At 54.2% G+C, this 20,039-nt stretch overlaps 4 protein-coding genes across 4 annotated transcripts; 2 read left to right on the top strand and 2 right to left on the bottom strand.

Annotated features, from left to right (window-relative positions):
* Window positions 1-8,553: 8,553 nt before the first annotated feature.
* On the top strand, window positions 8,554-10,814 carry ISF_05822 (developmental regulator flbA; the record flags this gene model as incomplete). The annotated part of the gene is made up of 2 exons (XM_018849427.1): window positions 8,554-9,168; window positions 9,363-10,814. 2 exons carry the CDS (start codon window positions 8,554-8,556, stop codon window positions 10,812-10,814), a joined length of 2,067 nt encoding a protein of 688 aa, XP_018703454.1.
* Window positions 10,815-12,878: 2,064 nt separating this feature from the next.
* On the top strand, window positions 12,879-13,383 carry ISF_05821 (hypothetical protein; the record flags this gene model as incomplete). Its single annotated transcript, XM_018849426.1, has 2 exons — window positions 12,879-13,088; window positions 13,153-13,383. The coding sequence occupies 2 exons, from the start codon at window positions 12,879-12,881 to the stop codon at window positions 13,381-13,383; spliced, it is 441 nt and encodes a 146-aa protein (XP_018703453.1).
* Window positions 13,384-13,857: 474 nt separating this feature from the next.
* Window positions 13,858-14,760, bottom strand: ISF_05820 (hypothetical protein; the record flags this gene model as incomplete). The annotated part of the gene is made up of 1 exon (XM_018849425.1): window positions 13,858-14,760. One exon carries the CDS (start codon window positions 14,758-14,760, stop codon window positions 13,858-13,860), a length of 903 nt encoding a protein of 300 aa, XP_018703452.1.
* A 1,216-nt stretch (window positions 14,761-15,976) lies between these two features.
* Window positions 15,977-17,995, bottom strand: ISF_05819 (hypothetical protein; the record flags this gene model as incomplete). The annotated part of the gene is made up of 3 exons (XM_018849424.1): window positions 15,977-16,509; window positions 17,332-17,354; window positions 17,412-17,995. 3 exons carry the CDS (start codon window positions 17,993-17,995, stop codon window positions 15,977-15,979), a joined length of 1,140 nt encoding a protein of 379 aa, XP_018703451.1.
* Window positions 17,996-20,039: the final 2,044 nt, after the last annotated feature.

Raw genomic sequence — 20,039 nt, 5'->3', positions numbered from 1 at the left:
GGCCTGTCTCCCACGGACCTTGGCTTCTTGTTCGTTCGACGTACTGGCAAACTGCGGGCGCAGCCGCTTGCAGAGCGGGTTGCATTTTACTGCATGGGTAGTACGAGTCTCACACACGGTGACACACAAGTTTTGACACGACATGGCAAGTATCACATACCGCATCTTTGCACACACCCATGGGCTAGTTACGGCTTTTGACCGAGGAAAGTCTTTCCAGTAGCGACGGCTGCTTTCGAGCTCAGACTTCGTCCATCGGCCTTTACGCGGTCCCTCCTTTTCGACAGCCAACGAAAAAGGACCAGGAAATGTGTCGTGCCGATAAATATACCGTCGGGTACAGTGCAGTAGTGTGTCGTCTAATGCAAAAAAGGGCAAGCCGTGAATAGAATAACGTGTCAGGCAGGGAAGACAAAGCCCAGCTGCATGCTTACTGAGAGCAGTTACGGTGGCTTGCCAACCTTGTTGCTCTTGAGCAAGCCAGGCTGAGATGTTTGCTGAGCTAGCTAGCTCTCGGACTTGAAATAAACACGAAAAGTCGTCCACCCCAGGCTGTCAGGGTTGTGGCCACGCGTCACAGCCGCTCAATTGAACTCCATTTTGTCAATTAGCCCAGGTTTGGGTGCGTGCCTGTCGTCCCAATGACAAGGCTCTCCATCTCCGCATGAAGAAACACTCGATCCAATGAGGTGTCATCCGTGACAAGTCCGCGGCCGCCTTCTAGTTTCAAGGCGTGCGCCAAAAGGATGACATGTCCGCGAGGCGTTACGACGTCCACTGTATGAGCCAAGACACGTACTTGGTAATAATCGCAGCATACGAACGAACGTAATCGGCGCTCTTTGTTCAAGGCCTGGCTCGAACACTCGGACCACATAGCCACCTGGCGGTGAAGTTCCGGCAATGCACTCACGTTTGTTCCCCGCGCACAAGCCATCAAAGGCATGTCGATTCATCGTCTTTATTGATTGTTTATTGGCTGGTATCTGCAGATTACTCCTTTGAACGAAAAGGAGATGCGGTCCGCATCGCCGTTAGCTTCGGCACTAACACTGTCGTACCGCGGCCGCGCATTCTCAACGGGATATTTCCCCGGCTTGTTGAACTCGAACTCTTTTCCCGCCTCATATTGAAATCCCGAGTCAAGGTAATTACAAATCTTGGCTCATTCAGGTCCCAGCGTCATGTCTAAACCGTGTCTTGGGAGCTTCATATTCAGCAGCCGGCATCCACCAGACTAGCCAGGGCTACCGTTGTCAGGTACGGTTGCGATGGCCACCGTGACTACCTCCCTAGTTCATATTCTCGTTCCATGGGTTAGGTCTTCTTGGTCTTTTGCCCGTGTGGCAGCTTCTCGGAGGTGTGCCCTTGGTCAAGGCAAGGTCCGCGTGGCTCCCATGTTCTCGGGGCGCACATCGGAAAAGGGTTGCTGCATGCCAAGGATCGACACGCCTGTTCTTTGCTGCTAGCGGCAATGGCTGCGCTGGCTGCTGCGCTGGGTCGTTGTATGCCTGTACATAATCAATATATTGCCTTTCTGCACAACCACGAGTTCTGGCCGGGCCTGGCGCTGAGCCCCGTGCCAAGGTCATTTGAGCCGTGTCGAGATGCCATAGCTAGGACGATCATCTTGGTAGAGCCTCCTCCGGGCGCTGTATATTGACGTGGCTGCCTCCTGCCTTGAATAGCTTTCCCTCGCTCCCAAGTCCCTGTAAAAAGGGGGCGTGCATCTCTCAGCCTCGCCAATTGCATTTTCGTCTTCTCACGCCATGTCTCGAACAAAATTTGCCCAGTTTTTGAGTGACATTATTGTAGCGCCCTCATACCAGCACATCCGCCACGGCCCAGGGTGCTGTCTCTCCTGGACCTGGTCCATGGGACAGATCACGAAATTTCGACCAATGTGGCTCGAAGACCAGGATGACCGGCAAGCGAGACAGCGTGCGGGGCGTCTAATTAGAGCTTTGTCATCTGTGTCGTCACTGCCGAAAGCAAACTTGGATCAAAAGGAAAAAAAAAGTTGCTCTCCGTGCACATCACAAAGATCTAAGACATGGCGCGCGTCTTGTTGAGAGCCGGGGGGGTCGATGGCTTCAAGACAGACTACACATTGACCCTGGTTAGGATGACGGAAAACGGCCGCGCAGCTAATCAGACAAAGGCGGATTTTCTGTGCGAGTGTGATGAGAGAGGAGGGCCAATTGCAACCCGCGAAACTATTTGTCAAGACTCCGCTGGCAGGGTGGTTTTGCGGAAAGACACTGCGTGGGTTATCATACGTCTTTTTTTCCCCAAGACCTCTTGTTGTGGTACGTGCTTTGCATTCGGTCGTGGCGCTCTCTCACTTTGTCTCATCAATGTTATTTTTCTCTCTGGGACGCTTTTCGGGGAATGCGCTGCACGCTTCACTCGGCCTTTGTGGTGGTGGCTTGAGTCTCGGCCTCGGCCCTTTGTCTGCTGCCTCGCCGCCAGGTGCAGGATCCGTCTGCGGACGGCATGGGACGAGAGCAGCAAATCAGCGATGATCACGCCGGATCTCTGGCGATAGATTGGCTAACCCGATGCCAGATTACTACTAGCGAGTAGTTTGTTCGTGGTTATCCGTGACGGAACCCGAGGTGTTGTCTCTTGTTTTGTTTCCTCCGTCCGCTGTCTTGCTTCGCCGCCACCCTTCCCTCCGTACTCGTCAATCCTGCGACAAGCTTGTCCGTCGGCGGCACGCGGCAGGTGAAAGCCTCGTGGCCCATAGGGAAGTGGTATCGGGTGCATGAGCCTAGCGGGTTTTATCCCATCAATGCAATGCATACGTGCGACACAGCTACCTCACAGACTAATCCACAGCCGTCCCGTTGAAACTACATGATTCTGTCCGACACTTCGGTCGGCGGGGTTGCACGACACACTGAATGTGTCGCATCATAACAGGATCTTCAAATTGAGTGGCTGAGCCGCCGCCCGCCATCCACACTATGATGGTAGTGATTGACTCGCCGCTGCCTGCCGCCATCAGCTGGCCTCGTTTGCACTCATGAGATTGAATTGCAAACAGTCTCTTGAATATGGTCTGTACGTAGGCACAAGAAAAAGGGTCCCTCGGGACGGTCTATCAGGGTGATACTTGGCCAGACCCCCTTTCTCCTAGAGGGGCAATTCCGTAGCCCGCAGATGCAGTGTAAGTACTTTCGGAGAGCGGCGGTTTTCCTCCAGGCTGGTAGCAGAGGGGGAGAGCAGAAAAGGATCAAAATTGTGGAAAAGCTGCTCATGATTATCGTGGCGGTGACACCGCAGAGGGGGCGGGGGGGGATCCAAGATTTCCCTGCGCATCATGACTGGGAGCACAACATGTGCAAAGGCTGTTTTTCCATGGATAGGGGCTTCTTTTTTTTCCCATTCCGAGCGGAATATATGCGCGTCGCCCACATTCGCCCCTTGTCTGGTCTCGCTATGCCTTGCATCGTGGCGGCCTTGTCGTGACTCGGCAACCAAGTTTCCCTTGCCTCTCGTGAGGGAAATTCACTTCAAACTTCGAGAAGCGAGCCCACCAGGCGTTTCCTGCGCTCGCTGAAACTGCCCAATTCCACCGTTGGAGGCGCAACAAAACACATGGCGCCCCATTGCACTAAGCACTCGGGGCCGCGCCGTCCGTCTCCGCCGTCCACGCGACACGTCCAAGCTGCTTATTCTGAACTCCACGCCCACATGGCAACTCATGTACTTGCTGGGAAGGTGATAATAATGCGGCCTGCTTTTTCCCTGCCTGCTAACTCGAGCGGAGGGAGGTGTGGGTTGTGGTGTAGATGGCGTGAGAAGGAGTTCCCTAGAAGGGGGCTAGAAGTGTTATAGGCCAAGTCTTGTTTGCTTTCCTTTGTGCGTGTGCGTGTCTTCACTCGTATGTATGCGAGTATGTGAGTGGAAACGGGGAATCCGTCCGCTCTCTGCCAAGCATCATGTCTCGTCCTCCTGCCCGTGTCGAACCATGATGTGCTTGTCACTCAGTTCGTACATTGATTGTGCGCCGTCTCATCCGCCTGCAGCAAGCGTCGCAGGCGCAACATGTGCAGACACACAGACAGCAAGCGTGCGACGCCACGTGAATGAATCTAACACTCGTCGCCAACTACCGTGGTCTCTCCCAGATTCCTTTGGCCTAACAGTGACCTTGTAAGCGAGCAAGAGCTCCGTCTCGACAGCACTAAAAGAAGAGCTTGCATGGGCAGCACAGCCATTGCGTGATGTGATGGGGAGACAGGAAAAATGCCACCCCCCTTGCTGCTCGTGTCTGGATACTCCCCGCGTCGACCTCAGACTAGTTTGTTGGTAGGGGCATGTTCCAAGCCACTCGTGTATTACAGATGTTCCCCGTGTGTACCTCGCTTTTCTTGGCCTTTTATTTCCCAGTCGTCGGTAGTTTAAATATGCCGACAGCCCTGTGCTTGCTTCTTTTCCTCGACCTCTTCCACCCCTGACAGGTCTAATCTCCCGCCTAACTCGCCGCCACCACGATATCGGTATCGCTATTGTTGTTATTGTGGTCCCCAACAGCGAAGACAAAGACGCCCCGGATTCTCTTTCGCTCCGAAATTGTGCGCCTATTTGCGTTGCAGGGAAAACGAACGATACTCGAACGCTGTCTAAGACAACATATCCCGTGTTTGCAGGGGGCTGTATCAGCGACACGAGCAACCTGTCCAAAGCAGAAGAGGACTCCTTTCACCCCAAGTGCCGTTTTCGAATCGATCTCAATCAAGTCGCGCCTAAATAGTGTCGTCATTCGAGGGCATAACTGACGAAGGCTGTCCGCAAGTCAAGCCAAACGACTCTCACACAATTTCCCATAAATACCCTGGACACTATATGCGTGTTAATTGGCGAGTCTGGCAACCGTTTTCGGCTTGTTGCTCCGAGCCTTTAAGCAATTACCCAGTACTCAGGGCGCAGAACTGCGCTCTCCGGAGGACTTGCCCGACCGAAGCCACGCCTCACATTCCGGAAGGACCTATTTTGCCGCCCCGTGGTTGGTACATGCGCGCGCGACAACATCCGATCCTTGTGCTGGGACCCTTGCTCTCAAAGACAACAAGTCGACTCATATCAACCACAGAGTCATTACTATTCGCCCTTGTCTATTCTTCATTTACTCCTTTTGGTTAAAGTCGGACCGTGATTCAGGGGCGAGACAAGCGAAGCGCATTGAATCCTGGCAAGTTGGACCTTGAATACCTCGGTGAGCATGAACCGTGGACCCTTGTGTTGTCCAATTTTCCTTTCTCCCTCCTCCGATTTGCCCCAGTCGTCTGAAGGCGCCAAGTGCAGCCTGCAGGGTTGTCGCGTGTGCGTCTGACTCTCGTGAGATGCGACGCAGCAAGAAGTGAGCGGCGATGCCGTCTTCCTTGCGCCGGGCTTGTCATCAATGCTAGACACTGTGAGGAACGTGAAGAAGTGCTGACATTGAGACTATGAGCAGGAATATTTGGGTCACTCGGTTTTCTGTTTGTGCCTCCTTTTCGCTGTTGAGCCAGAGCCAAGAATCAACCAAGGAAGGCATACTCATTCACCTACCAGTGCGGCACCACAACACCCAAGAGACTTGAAAAGAAGGCTTGATTTCGAGTGAGCAGCAGCAGAAGTACCCTATTCCACGGCGTCACCGACAAAGGAGATTAGGTCTGCTTTGGACAAAGGAGGCTCAGCCCCTAGGCATAACGGAAAAGGTGCGTGAAAAGGATATTGATATTGATACTTTTTTTTCTTTTTGTCAGGGCCGAACCCCGATATGCATGATGGTTATTTTCGCTTTTTTTTCCTCTTTCCTCTTTTTTTCCTCTGCGCCTCCCTCTTTACCCCCCATGGATTCCTTCCTTGATGCTTCTAGAATGGCTCCCTTGTCGTTGACGGGGGCCAAGCTGGGGCCAAGCTGGGGCCAAGGTCAGCGAGGGATCTGTGCAGTGGTTTCAGCGTTCAGCGCAAAGCCGACCCAGTCTTGTAGCTGGTGGAGGGCACTGCGTTTGGGCCGATGCCGGGTGGAACTTGCAAAGGTCGTGAGGTGAATGGCCAGAAGTGGCAAGTGTCGCTTCTCTTATTATTCCCCTTTCTTTCCCTTATAGTCATGGATTGTTGAGATGAGAGCGGCTGTCACACCGAGCGGTGCGTGAGCCTGATGTGAGGAGGGTGTGTTTCACCTCAGTGGGCGCCGGCCGCCTGAGCAGTGCGGGTAATCCGTTACGCCAGCCACAAGCCGATCGACCAAGCCAGCAAATCGACATCCTATTGTGCGATGGCCCAGCGGCAGGTGAAGAAAGGTCTCATATTGCCTTTCGCGGCGAGCACGCCACACTTTTTGATTTTCGCTGGTGGCAAGGTCGGAGGCGCCTCGATGACCGGTATATTTCTCCTGTTGTCGCATTGGCATGCAACGCAAAAGATTGTATCATGACGGCCAACGGAGTAGGATCTTGACCGTACATCGCTATTGTGGAGTCTTCTTTGCAATCCAGCCCACACTACGGACGGACGGTCTGAGGTTTGGTCTGGAGGAGTCTACCAGTAAAGCTAAGGTCTGAGGCCTGGCCGGGGGGGGGGCAAGTATATGGAACAAGTCAGTGCAATGCGCTTGATGTATGCCAACCGGATGTATGCCAACTGGATGTATGCGTACCTGCGACATGGGTTGCTTACTGTCCGCAAACGGCCATTGGACAGAGCAGTTGTCGACGTTTGGGGACGAGACGAGAAAGAGGAAAAAGAAAAATAAGTGTGAAATGCTCTCGACCAAGTCTAGGTCGAGTTCTTTTCATTCTTTTTCTGTCTCTTTTCCTCGTTGAGATCTGGTCAGGTGTTGATCGTTGTCCATGCTGGTCGGATGGCGATGTGGTGGTGGACAGCACGGGACCGCTGCTAATCTGGCCATCTTGCCATCTCCGTTATCTACATAGCTAGTGGCTGATGGCTGATGGTAAGTGGCTAGTGACTAGTGGCTGTGATGGCTGCTCGCGTGGCCAGCTGCGCACATGTTTGGCACGTTTTTCTGCCTGGGCTGCACAGTAGTGCAGTTGTGGCACACGCCTACAGGTCACAGTTGAGCCACACCACAAGCAGAGCTACAGCCAGTCTGCCACACTACAACCCAGCCGGTCGGCTCTCCGATCATGCAGCCAAAGCAGGAACGGGCACCACGCAGCGACTCGTCATTCGCGACACAGGCAACAAGAAGAAAAAAAGACGGCAAGAGTCAAGCCGGATCAGATTGTGGTGCATGAATCGGGGGCGGCTCATACCCGGCATGCCCGTCTTGTCTGCTTCTGCTTTTGTCCTTGTCCCTGTTCTGCTGACGGGGCCGTCGTGTGCGACGAACCCGGCCGATTCCAGGTACAGAGCCGCTGGCCGCTGGCCACTGGCCGTTCTGCCCCGTACCGGGCCGCACTGGTTTACTTGGGCCCCCAGCCTACACTGCACCACATTGTCCATTTCACTTCGGCATCATCCACTCACCGCACGGGCTTTCAGGAACCCAGGCAAGACCGCTTTGCCATTTCCCATCATCGGTTGCTTCCACTTGGTCTATTTCTTCTGTTTAATTGCCCAGCGCCCGCGCACGTCCCAGGTCCCCTGCCCAAGTCTCGAGTCAGGGGGCCTTGCTTTGGCGGGGATGGGGGGCATGTGGGCTGCCTGGTGCTTCCCACTCAGTGCGGTGCGCGTTTGCGTTTGCCTCGTGGCTTTTGGGACTTGACGCATGGTCTGCTGGCGCCCCGTTGGCTGCATATTCATCCTATGCATCTAAGCCAGTTTCCCATTTCCAGTCTCAGGCCGACAGAGACACGCCCCTCCTCCCCTTGTCATCGGTACAAGTTGGAAAGTTGGAAGCCCCCACCCGCCATCTTTTACTTCTCCTCTCTCCACTTGTTTCTTCCATACTGGGCATGAGAGCAAAAGAGGTCTCGTTGTACCTCGTACCTCGTACCTTTGGCCGCGCTCTGGAAAGCACTTGGAGCCTTGCCGCAGGTCAGAGTGGGCTTACCAGGTAGGCCAGTTCTATTCCAGCATTTCAGCGCGGGCAAAATAAACTGTCAAAAGGGAATAAAAAAAGTCAAGGGAGAGCCCACATGTACCCTCTACTTTTTGTGCCTTTGGCTCGACTGTCAGCCTCTCCTCTCTCTGATCCCCCGTTTGCTTGGACTCACCCTCACATCACAGACACCCCCCCCCTCAATTATAGACATACACCCGCCCAAGCCTATCTCGTACACTCCCCCCCTCTTTCTTCAATCCACCCACGCTCCAACTTGCACTACCGTCTCATTCGTCTTTTTTATTCTCCCGCCGACCTGCTACCTCTGTCCGGCTTTTCTCCAAAGAGAAACCTGGGCCACTAGTTTTCTTCCCTTTTCATTTAATGCTTTCTTCTTCCTTTGTTCTTTCCATCTTGGCCATTCCTTCCATCGCCGCTCAGCCCATCTCTCCACCCACCGTACTCTCCCTCACTTTGCATCAGAAGGGAACAACCGCCACCTCTGGTCGTGAACCGTTTTGCTTACGCTTCTCCCTCTTCCTCGTCAGATGGCAGCTTTGTCCAACCACAAATTTACCGACTCGATAATATCCCACAAGCCTTCCGCAGCGAATACCGTCTCGCCCGCCTCGCGTCACCAAAATCACCACCGCAATCGCTCGTCGGCAACCACCCCACGGTCCTCCGTCGACCACCGTCCCACCGACCAGCTCCTCCGACTTGGCCAATCCTCTCGCCGCTCCCACCACACTTCGTCCGCGTCTACGGGTTCTCTGCCTCGAATTGTACCCCAGCGCTCCTCCGGCGGCACCAGCAGCATCCTCTCCCGCGCAAAGGACCGCACCCAGAGCGCTTTTGCCAGCCTCTCTGAGCCTGTCCTCCGCCCCCGCCAGTCTAATCCGGGCCTCGCCAGGTTCACTCACGGTGAATCCCTCGCTCCCGTCACCAGGGCTTCTGCCTCGTCGCCCTCCAAGAGCCCCTCTACCGACTCCCTCTCCTCCGGCGAGTACACCGTGGCTGCCCGCAACCCGCCCTCCCAGGCCTACGTCGATACCGACGCCTCTCTACCCCTCCCCACCAGACAACCTCGCCACGAGCCCAAGATGCACCAAACTTCTTCACGCTTGCTGCGCATGACCGATGATGATCGGCCTTATACGAGGGTATGTAAAAGTCCTCCCATGTCATCACCGTCCTTGTGTGCGATGCAGATTCCTCTATCCAAATAAGCTCTTGATCCTGCGTGCCAAGGTTTTGGCTATGGCAAACGCCAAAGCTACAAGTTCCTCGCTGCCCCAATTGACTTTACACAAGCTCTCCCCGTCCCTTCCTTTTCAATACTAATCATTTGTCGCAGGATTTCAAGGATCTCTTCTCAACCTTGGTCGTCAGCCTGCTGCCTCTCTCGCCTCACCGAGTACGGCTCACCAAGGTTGACTATACCTTCCTTTCTGAGGATGCCATCAACAACCTCGGCTCTCTGAAGTTCTCCCAGTCTAACCGCATGCCCGATCCCAAGGACCCGTCGAGGATTGTCACCACCACAACCACCACCACATTCTCCATGGCAAAGGACATGGCCCGCTCTATCTGTCAACGATTCGTTGAGGCTCGCTTCATCGAGTCCGCTGACGGTAAACTCCAGCAGGTCTACACTATGAAGGGTGGTGTATGGCAGTTGACGCCCAAGGGCGTCGCCATTCTCAACCGCTTCTGCAACAGAAACGGCATTCAGCAGAAACAGGTTGGCGAGCTGATGAACACTAGCAATCTTCAATTGGTCATTCTCGAGCGGGACCTGCAAAGTGACAAACTCATTAGTGACTGGGGCACCATCGAGGTCATCTTCCGCAGATTCATGGGTTCCGAGGGCCGCAACGTCAAATCGAGCGTCGCAGCTGCGGACTCGGATTCCTTGCATGACTACCAAGATGGTCTCACCGGTGTCAAGATGGCAGCCGAGCGCAAGGTCAACGGCAAGACCTACCACAACACATTTACAGGGCGCGCTGCCACTGACTGGCTCATGGATTGTTCCACCATAGTCGACCGACGCGAGACCATTGAGATTGCCAGCTTGTTTGTTGAATACGATCTCATTGAAGCCCTCACCCAGGACCGTGCCTACCTCTCTCAGATCCCCAGCCACAATCTGTTCCAACCTACAAAGCACGCCATTTATCAGGTAACACAGCGTGGCAAGGACATTCTCTCCGGCGGCGGCTCCAGGGGCCGTGCTTCCGAGAGCGAGGCTGGCACTGGCTCGCAGCGCAACGGCATCACCAGAGACTCTAACACGCAGCGCCTGGACAAGATTCTCAACGACCCTGCCCTGCGGCTGCTGTTCCGCGAGAATCTGTCCGACACCCATTGCGAGGAGAACTTGTCATTTTACAAGGACGTGGATGAATTTGTGCACGTCTGCAAGGCCGGCATCCGCCAAGCCAAAAAGTCGCCCAATGCAAGCTCGATGGATGGTATCAAAGAGATCATGGCCCAGGCTTACGGTATCTACAATGCTTTTCTGGCGCCAGGATCTCCCTGTGAGCTCAACATTGACCATCAGCTTCGCAACAACCTAGCTACACGCATGACCAAGGCTGTTGGCCAAGACATTGCGATGATTGAGACATTGGAGGAGGTGACGACACTATTTGAGGACGCCCAGAATGCCGTCTTCAAACTCATGGCCAGCGACTCGGTGCCCAAGTTTCTACGCAACGCCAAGTACGAGCAGCAATTACGAAACTTCGACGCCGACCTTGGCCGAGCGCCCGAGCGGAGCCAGAGTCGATCGAACCGGAAGTAATTCGCCCACACATTAATCCATTGCCCCCTTTCCTTTTTCTTCACGACGAAGCACGCCACTACTTGTCCATATTGGTCACGTCTTCGATTCGATTGTTTACACGGCGCGACTTTTTTTTTCCCTCTTTCCTTCTGTTTTGTTGCAACTGGGCGGCATCATTTGATACCAAGACTAGATTCCACCACACGATTTTGTGTTGCATTTACCGGTGTTTTTTGCATTTCCTACGCTTTATTCCATTTGGGGGCTTTTTTTTTTTAAGAAAAGCTTGCATGCTGTTTCGACGGTTTGTCGCGGCTTTTTATGCGCAGGTGAAGGAACTTGGGCTCCACACAGCCACTGGTGATTGATTGGTATGCGGCCATGGATTCACACGACGGGTATGACTCGATTGTACCTAGATATTGGGAATGGTGCATTGGGAACCTACCCGGCAGCCACCAGTGAATGAAAGGAATTATGGAATTCATTATAGAATAGCATGACGGCTTGTCGAACTGGACGCGACGATATCACATCAGACGATTTCTCTTGTGCATTGTGCGTTGTTGCTGCGATGAAATGTGCTACAGTAAGGAAGTCGGTGACCTTTCTTGTTGATCTTCTCGATTGAAGAGTTTCGTTGGTTTATTATATTTGTTAAACATAGAAAGGAAAGCATCAGCTGAAAGAAGGGAGGGAAACATTGGCGAGGGACACGAGGGGAAAGAAATATGGCTACGAGTGTCTTGTTGCAGATTACAAGAAAAAACATTTTTCCTGATATTACCGGTTGCTCTGCGGGATGCTGGTGAATGCCATATTCTGGTATGAAGATGACTTGCTACAGATTGTTGTGACGCAATACAGGCTGGTTGTATGTCGTCGTCTAGCCAGCGCCTGCGACAGAGTTTCAGGGCAGCCAAGAGGAAACCGAAACAAGGAACGAGGGATCTACGGGGAGGGAAAAATGGAGATAGAACAAAACACAGACGGAGAAACAGCTGTCTCCAAAAATAGGAGAAGAAGTAATTGTGTAGAGGCGTGCATTATAACACCGATGCAGAGACAATACCGACGGAGAGATGGATATCTGCATGTATGTAGAAGTCGCCGAAACCCTCCCTTCTCTCAGTTTCGCTGACCCTATCTTGCTATCGCCAGAAGAATGAAATACCTAATGACCCCATCCCGGCGTCACTGCAACGTTTCAAGAACAGGCAGGGGAAAAAAACACCTTAGGGATCTTGTGGGTGTAAGACAGCTATCAATGGCCTTGTCGGCAAGGTAGCAACATGCAGTACGAAGAAATGAGGAAATTAGAGAAGCGCCGCATATTAAGAGACAGAGGTTAGAACACGACCAGCAAAAAAACAAAGAATGGTCAGCCAGGAACAAGAAAGGGCTTGACTGAACTGGCACGAGTGGCAATCTGCGACCGGAATGCAGGCCCGCCGGGATAAGCGGGGCCATCCCCGGGCAGCATTCCGGAGCTCGTGGCCTTTGTGTGCCGGTGAGCGCCCGGGCGCTGTGCTTTACCAGCCAAATCTGTCAGGTGGGAAGCAATAGCTCAATGACAAAGAGACTTCAGGTGGGTACGGTCCATTTCAGGATCGAAGCGCCCCCCGGTCGGCCGGCCTGCCCAACACCGGTGACTATGACCAGTCCCTATTTTTCTTTGATCTGTCTTTGTTGTTGTTTGTTGTGATCCGGGGTCTTGGGAATGCAGAAAGCCCCACCTAAAACTCCCGGCCGGGCGTGGGATCGGCGGCAAGATGCCGGGCTTGCCACTCTGCTCTGCCCCGTTGAGGCTCTCTTCAGCCCTCCTGGGAACGCAGGCGTTTGTTGTTATTCATTTCCCTATCCTTTTTGTTTGTGTGCTGCGTCCCAATTAGGGAAAAGAGCCTGACGATACAAAGAACCCTCTCCCCCCAACTCGAGATATAAAGCGTTCCTCTCCGTCTGCTCAACTTTCTTCCTTCTCCGTCACCATCTCACTCCAGTCCCTCGCTCATACCAAAAGCTTTTTCTCAATACGCAACAAACGCTTTCACCCTCACACACACACACACACACACACACAAAATGTTCACCAAGGTCATCGCCCTCGCTCTTGCCGCGGCCACCGCCGTCCAGGCCGGCTACAAGCACAACGGCACCGTCACCGAGGTCGTCGACATCTGGACTACCTACTGCCCGGAGCCCACGCACATCACCATGAACAACCGCACCTACACTGTCACCGAGGCCTGCACCTTCACCATCACCGACTGCCCCTGCACCGTCACCAAGGCCGTACGTTCCCGCCCCGGGCCCCTGTCAAGAGGCTTCATCTTGTATGCTAACCCCCCTTCTGCAGGTCCCTACCAACCCGGCCCAGAAGACCACCAACCCGGCCCAGCAGACGACCGCCCCGGCCAACAAGCCCGCTGCCCCGACGGTCGCTCCCGGCTCACCCGGCTCACCCGGCTCCCCCGGCTCTCCCGGCTCCCCCGGCGCGCCTGCCGTGGTCGCCGGTGCTGGCCAGAACACGGCTGCTTACGCCATGGCCCTTGCCGGCGCCATCGCCGCTGCTGCCGTCGCTCTATAAGCTGGCTTCTTGTTTCTCTTACGACTCCAGGTAGGCAAGTAAAGGGAGTTTTGGCGTTGAGGGATCATGGATATGCGCGGTACTTTCATTCACCATTGGACAATGTTTCCATTAATGTAACATATATACATTTTAATGATACCTTGACACGGTTTCTTCTAGCCCTTTTGTCCCTCGCTCCTGTGCATGAACAATGGACCGGTGTTCTTGCGCCGGGGCAACAAGGCAGCTTGTTATCGGCTGGGCTTTGGAAATTTCCCTTGTTGACGTCTCGTCTTTTGAAGTATTACGGGGACAACCTCTTCAAAATAATTCGTATTGTTATCCTTCTACCTGTTTGTGTTGTTGCGCCTAGACCCGAATGAGACACAATGACACCTATTACCACGCTAATTGCTCCGTCGCAAAACCTCTATGAACAGTCACCAAATACAAGATCAAAAGGGAAAAAAAAGGCGCCTTCTCGGGAATTCATTACGGCAGCTCGGATGCGTCATGTCTTGCGCCAGCTTCATGATACTGCCGCTGTGTTTGGTGACGATGTTGCTGGCCGCAGTAGTTGCTCGTCCCGCCAGCGTACAGCTGCTTTTCCTCTGACACGCATCCCTGGTCAATCCTCTGACTTCCAGGGCCATTGACTACATTCCTGGGGTATCCCACGGTCGCCGCTGCGGCCGCCGCGCGACGTCTCGCCTCGAGCTCTCTCTGCACATAGTAGCTGCCCACCCCGCGCCGTCCTCCCCCGTGCTCCCCAACATCATCGCGCCTCTGCCTCTCCTCGTCCTGCTTCTTCTCGTCCTGCTCCTCCCCACGCCCCCTTGACCGAGCCCGCTCTGACGCGCGCTGGGCCAGGCGCTCCGCGAGCTTCCTGTGCGAGCATCTCAGCGTCCTCTTCACAAACGCCGTCATCACCACGCCGCACCTCAGCTCCGTGTCCTCGCGCAGGTACAGCCCGTCCGGCGGCAACAGCCGCGCGCCGTCACCGTCGCCGTGGAGGCCGAGCTCCCGAGGCTCGCGGGGCTCCCCCGGCTCGCTGCCGCCGACGGACCAGCGCGTGCGCAGGTCGACGCCCATGGGCGCGTAGCAGTGCGTCTGCAGGCCGATGCCGGCGAGGTCGAGGAAGGCGCAGCGGTAGCGGACGGAGCCGCTGGCGAGACCACCGGGTAGGTAGGCGATGCGGTCAGTCACCTCATACCACGCGCAGCGGTGCTCGTCGGCGGGCGCGGAGGGCGGCGCAGAGGGTAGGCGCCGCCGGTCGGTGACGAGCGGGTTGAGGTCGATCATGGCCTCATGGTCCTGCAGGAAGTCGATGGCGGCCTGGCGCGTCATGCCCGCCGGCAAGGGGGTGACTGTCGTGAAGGTTGACTGTTTTGGCATTTGTGGCGTGTGTGTGTGTGAAATGGTTTCTAGAATCAAGGTTCGACTGAGGCTTGTCGGAGCCTCACCCGCCCGGATTTGAACTGTTGTTTCGGTCGGTGTAAAGACGGAAATAACAATGTCAAATAGGTATGCTCAGCTATGCTTTGGCGGCTATGCTGGTTCGATGCGGATCTGTATGTTCATCTGCAATAGAAGATGACGCTATCAAAGTTTCGCCCAACAACTACTAGAACAAAGGCGGTCAAGGGACTTTGTGAAGTTGCATAATGGCAACAGATGCAGATCAGTGGAGGGCGGTTTCTTTAAAACAACAAAGCCGCCAGTTCTCCGACCGGTGCCGTGCGAGCCTTGCTGTTCCCTGATCCCTGCCCACGTTGGGCCATTGAAGCGAGCGCGACCTCCGGGAGCCTCTCCATCCGAAACGTCAGCCCAACAATACGGATATCCATCGCCACACGGAGATATAAACGGAGCCCAGGTTCGTCAGCTCCCTGCCAAGGTGATACCGATGGCCCAGCCTAAATCGCTTTACTCGGAGCGAGCTGTTCCGGGTCCTCTAGTTATGTGCGTTGTACCTGTGATAATGTGGCTGTGATCAAAAATTCTGCTCTGTAGGGTAGGCTTCGGACTCGGAACAACAGTTATGCAAACATCACCGCTGCGCCACCAATGAACTTACTTTGTACATACATAGCCCCAAGCCCAAGCACAAGGCCAGGACCCAATACAAGACGGCCCAATAATAATCTGCAATCCAACACAGCCAGGGTCAGGCCACGGTGGGCGTCCGTCACAAGGCTCTTTGAGCCCAGCTGGCGTCGGCGCTAACTTGGCGTGGGCGATCAGTGCTGCTATTTTCGGTGCGCCCTTGTGCCTCCCTTGTTCTTAGTTAACTAGTAAGTCTGCTAGATTCTTACGGGTTATTGAGCCAGCGCATCCTTCGTCGCTCTCAAAGTGACGCGCGTAGACGCGAAATGTGCGCCTCGTCATCGCCAGACGGGTACGCCTGGTGGCAGGAAGTGGAAGCCTGAGGCTACCTATTGGCCGTCCATCACGTGGCAATACGCACGAGACGGCACATACAAGCAGTCTTTCCCACGCGACAAACACATTTTCATCACGCATCAATACGCCATCATCGTAACTTGAAACCATTGCATTCGGGACACAGACGGACAGGAGACACAAATCTGAAAAACGCCTAGACTGCAAGCTACTGCGTAACCCGATCTGGTTCCATCTCGTCCGCCCGCGACATGGCATCGTCGTACAGTGACTCCAACTCCTGTTCAGACTCCCCTTGCCAAGGGTGTTCCACCACTTCGGCTTCCAAGGCCCCTGCCGTGGTGAAGCAATACACCGCGTCTACATAGTCCTCGCCCTCCTCCGACTCCTCGCCGGCGTTTTCGGCTTGCAGTACCGCCGCCGCACCAGCTGCATCATGGACTTCTTGAGATCCATTTCCGTCCCCGACCCCAATCCCGTCCACGCTACTACCAACGGTCCCTTGACCAGTGCCGTTTTCTGGACCGTAACGAATCCTGTTCAGGGCGCTTCCACCTACGCCAGTCCTACCGGTGGGCTCACCCTCTTCATCCGCGCTTCCCTCGCTGCCCGACGATTCGGCAATGGTCATGGGAGATTCAAAGTCTGCGATGTCATCCTCTTCTGAATCCCCAGCGTCACTCTCCGTCTCGCCAGCAAGCGTCGAAACGCGTTCGCGCGCATCCCCGCCATCAATTGGGTCTAGGTCTCTGAGCATGCTTTGCGCCCACACGGTGATTGCGCGAGGCCGGCTATACGCCCTGGGTCCGTTCACAGCCCTCATCACTCTCTGATGTCTCTGCAAGGCCTCTTTTTTTCGGCGCAACGCGGACTCGTACCTGATTGGCGGTTGAGACGCCTGATACAACCGAGGCTGCTTGCTGTCTCGGCCGTCTTTGCTGTCATCGCAGTCGTCATCGTCAAAAGAGACTGGCCAGGTCTGCCAGTAACTTTGCGGGCCACGAACCTTTGCCCTTTTCCTGTTCCGTAATATCTCAGGCACTAACAGAAAATCGAGGATCATCGCGGATATCTCGTAAGGAATTCGGGCTTTGAGGCAGAGGCCTTGGTAGTCAACCGCTTCCTTCCAGCAGTCCAAGCTTTGCGGCGGCACGAAGCGGGTTGAGCAGACGACATAGTGGGGGTCTACTAGGTGAATCTGCATGAACTGAATGCTTCCCGGCGTCGATGTCTCCTTCAACTTTGGCACTTCGAATCTGTGTTGAAGGGTATTGGGATAAGTCACCACCCGGCCTTCTGGCAGCTTGATCGTCCCTAGCTCTTGAAAGGATGGTATCCGTTCGCCATGTTCAGACTCAGTGGGATCTGATAGCGGAGAATGGCTGGGTGATGTAGGCGAGGGGTCATTTCGCATGTTCGCAGTCGAATGCTCGCAATTTGGCCTGTCCTGCCACACGTTACGTTTTGTCTCTGTGCGAAATGAGATGCCACCAGAGACGGGTTCAAGATTCTTTCGACGCAAAGATATGAGCGATGTCGCGACTATTCTCTCATTCCGATTACCATTCAGATCCCAGCACAGGTGGCTAAAATTCTGTGTCAGAACATGCGTCACCAGGTATCCTCTTTTTCTGCAAACTCACTGTACGCTGTCTGCGGAAATGGAGCCATCTGCGTCAAGCTCAATGGATACAATTTCCACATAGATCTGAAGTCCGCGTTCCTTGAAGCCGTCACGCAGGGAGATCTCGTCGTATATTCTTCTCGAGCTGGCGAAGCGCCCATCAAGGGCTAGGATAGGATTCCACCGGCTTTCGTGCCACGTATCCGACGCCACGTTGTTCTGCCGATCATTTGCCCACGCCAACGACTCGCGAAAGTTGACTGGGCACGAGCACATGCCTGGAGCGCCCTCGGAGCAGGCACTACATCTATAAAGCTGCGGTTTCACGCGCGAGACGCCTCGTGCCAGCGCCTTGTAGAGCAACACGCCGTTCCAGTCGTCGATCAAGTCGGATATCAAATATTCCAGTGCTGCGTAAAGGGGTTTGTGCCGGGCCGCGTGCAGATTGTTGATCGGGGAAATCAGAAAGACACTGTTGTCTTTGTTTGAGAATTTGACGTCGGTCGCTAACCACTGTGATCTCCCGGAGTAGTACGAAGGATCGCCGTTGCTCAACCGATCGGGCCCCCAGTTTGAGCGAGGGCAGATGGCGCCGACCGTCATGTAATCCAAGAAGTTATCCCGGGTGATGGCTCGGCCATCGATTCGTATAGGCGAGACTTCAAAAACTAGTGGAAACATCCAAGGTGAAAGATGAAGCGACCGAGTATCGTGCCGGAGAGTCTTGAATAAGTCGCTGCCCACCAAGCGATCAGACTTGCGGATGCGAGACGCCGAGTCTAAGACAAACACTGAGCGACTGCTGGCAAACTCGACTGCCTTTTTTCGAAGCTCAAATACGCACCATTCCCAAAGACTATCACTCTTGGAGGAGTGGCCTGAAAAGGCTTGCTCTCTCCAGGTACGGCAAGTTGAGAAATCATTGATATGAACGTGCCAGCCCTCGCGATCCGTCATATCGTTGACTATTTCCATAATCACAAGCTCGGGATGGCCAAGGCGATCTTGATGCCAAAGATTGTAGCCATGAGAGAAGTGAAGGTACACGAAGCGCTCGAAATTAATGCTGAGGGAGACACCAGGAACATGGTATGACCCTCCACGGTTGCTTCGCTCGACAAAGCTATTGGCGCGGCGAGAGGAAAAATTCCTATTCAGCTCTTTTCTCTCCACTAGAAGCAGGTTAATTTGGCGATTGATGTTGCGTGAGACACGTGGAGGACCGACATCTACCATGCCGAAAGGTCAAGCTGGAGTTGACTGCCCAGCTCGTCATGCTGAGATCCAGACCTGAGCAATGCTCAGACCGTGAGATACGACAAGATTTTCGCAATGACCAATATTCAGGGCCCAACCACGATGTCTACGACTCGCCTCTCTTCCAACCTCCGTCAGGGTAGCACCGGACCAGACTGGACGCATTCACTAACTCGCAACCTCACCATATACTAAATGTGTTAATTTGTTCTAGCGCAAGGGTTCTATCATTTCTGTTTAGCTAATGGGCGGGAGAGGTGATAGGTGGCGTCCGTTGGGCGGCAAGCTGCAGTCTCCAAATCAAGCAAGAATCACGGGCCAACGGCGACAGTACCTTGTCAATATGTCGCCAGCTACTACACGAGGATGAATGAGGGGAAAGTGGCAAAGAGGGAGAGGAGGCCCATGAAACACAACCCAAGCCTACATAGGCTGAGGCTTGCCAAGTCAGTCGGCCGTCGCACTCGGCCACCTCAAGACAGTGCTCCCGTGCTGTGTGTGATGCGAGTCTGCATCCGCCGGCCCCCGCATAGTAGAACTTTTGTCTCCGAAGGGTGCATTCCGTAATAAGTATCCGTGTACTATCGGTCGAATACTTGAAAAACGGTGCGCATTTTGTATATTGCCCCTTCCCCCGGTACTATTGCCCTCACGTAGCATTGCCCGACCACTGGTGGTTGATATGAACAGGCGGAACTGGAGGCTACTAAGATTTGTATCCTAGCGCTTGGTCGAGAGAATAAGTTTATTCGGTTATGAGACGACGGACGATGGCAACTACCAACAGAGACGTCATTGGGGTCTGGGGATTGGCCAACCCCTCATCTGGCCATCTCGTCTCCCTCTAGTACAATGCATATAGATGGAACACTGCAGTATCATATGGGCATGGGTACGGTCCGCTGCCCGAAATATCCCTCGGACCGGTGGCTCTGAAACTATTGAATCATGCAAGGCTGCATGTAGATTGACGTGATCCACAAGCAAAGCTACCAACAACTTCCAACTCAGTGTCCTGCCAATGAGAACTGCACTGCGCCGCATTCGAGACTCGCTGTCGAGTTGGAAGCGGCCTGTTCATCTCGTTCGTCCCTCTTCATGGGATTGGGACTTTTGTGGCCTTTACTAGATTTAAATATGCTAGTTAAATTGGCCATGAGACCTCCCGGAATCCTCCTAGAATCCTCTCGGACGTGGCCATCCCCATCCCGCAGGTGGAGTGGCGGTTAATATGCATGCATGCATCCATTTGGCGTGAGCAGCTGCAATAAACTCATGACTTAGTTATCTGGCTGCTTGTATAATATAAATGCCCGTTCCGCGTCTTGTGGCTGGTTCCCTCTTGAATCTTCTCCCTCTCATCACACAGAACCATCTACCTACCACCAAC

Source organism: Cordyceps fumosorosea (assembly GCF_001636725.1).
Source record: "Cordyceps fumosorosea ARSEF 2679 chromosome Unknown scaffold_14, whole genome shotgun sequence".
NCBI lineage: Eukaryota > Fungi > Ascomycota > Sordariomycetes > Hypocreales > Cordycipitaceae > Cordyceps > Cordyceps fumosorosea.
This window is presented reverse-complemented; position numbering and strand designations above follow the sequence as displayed.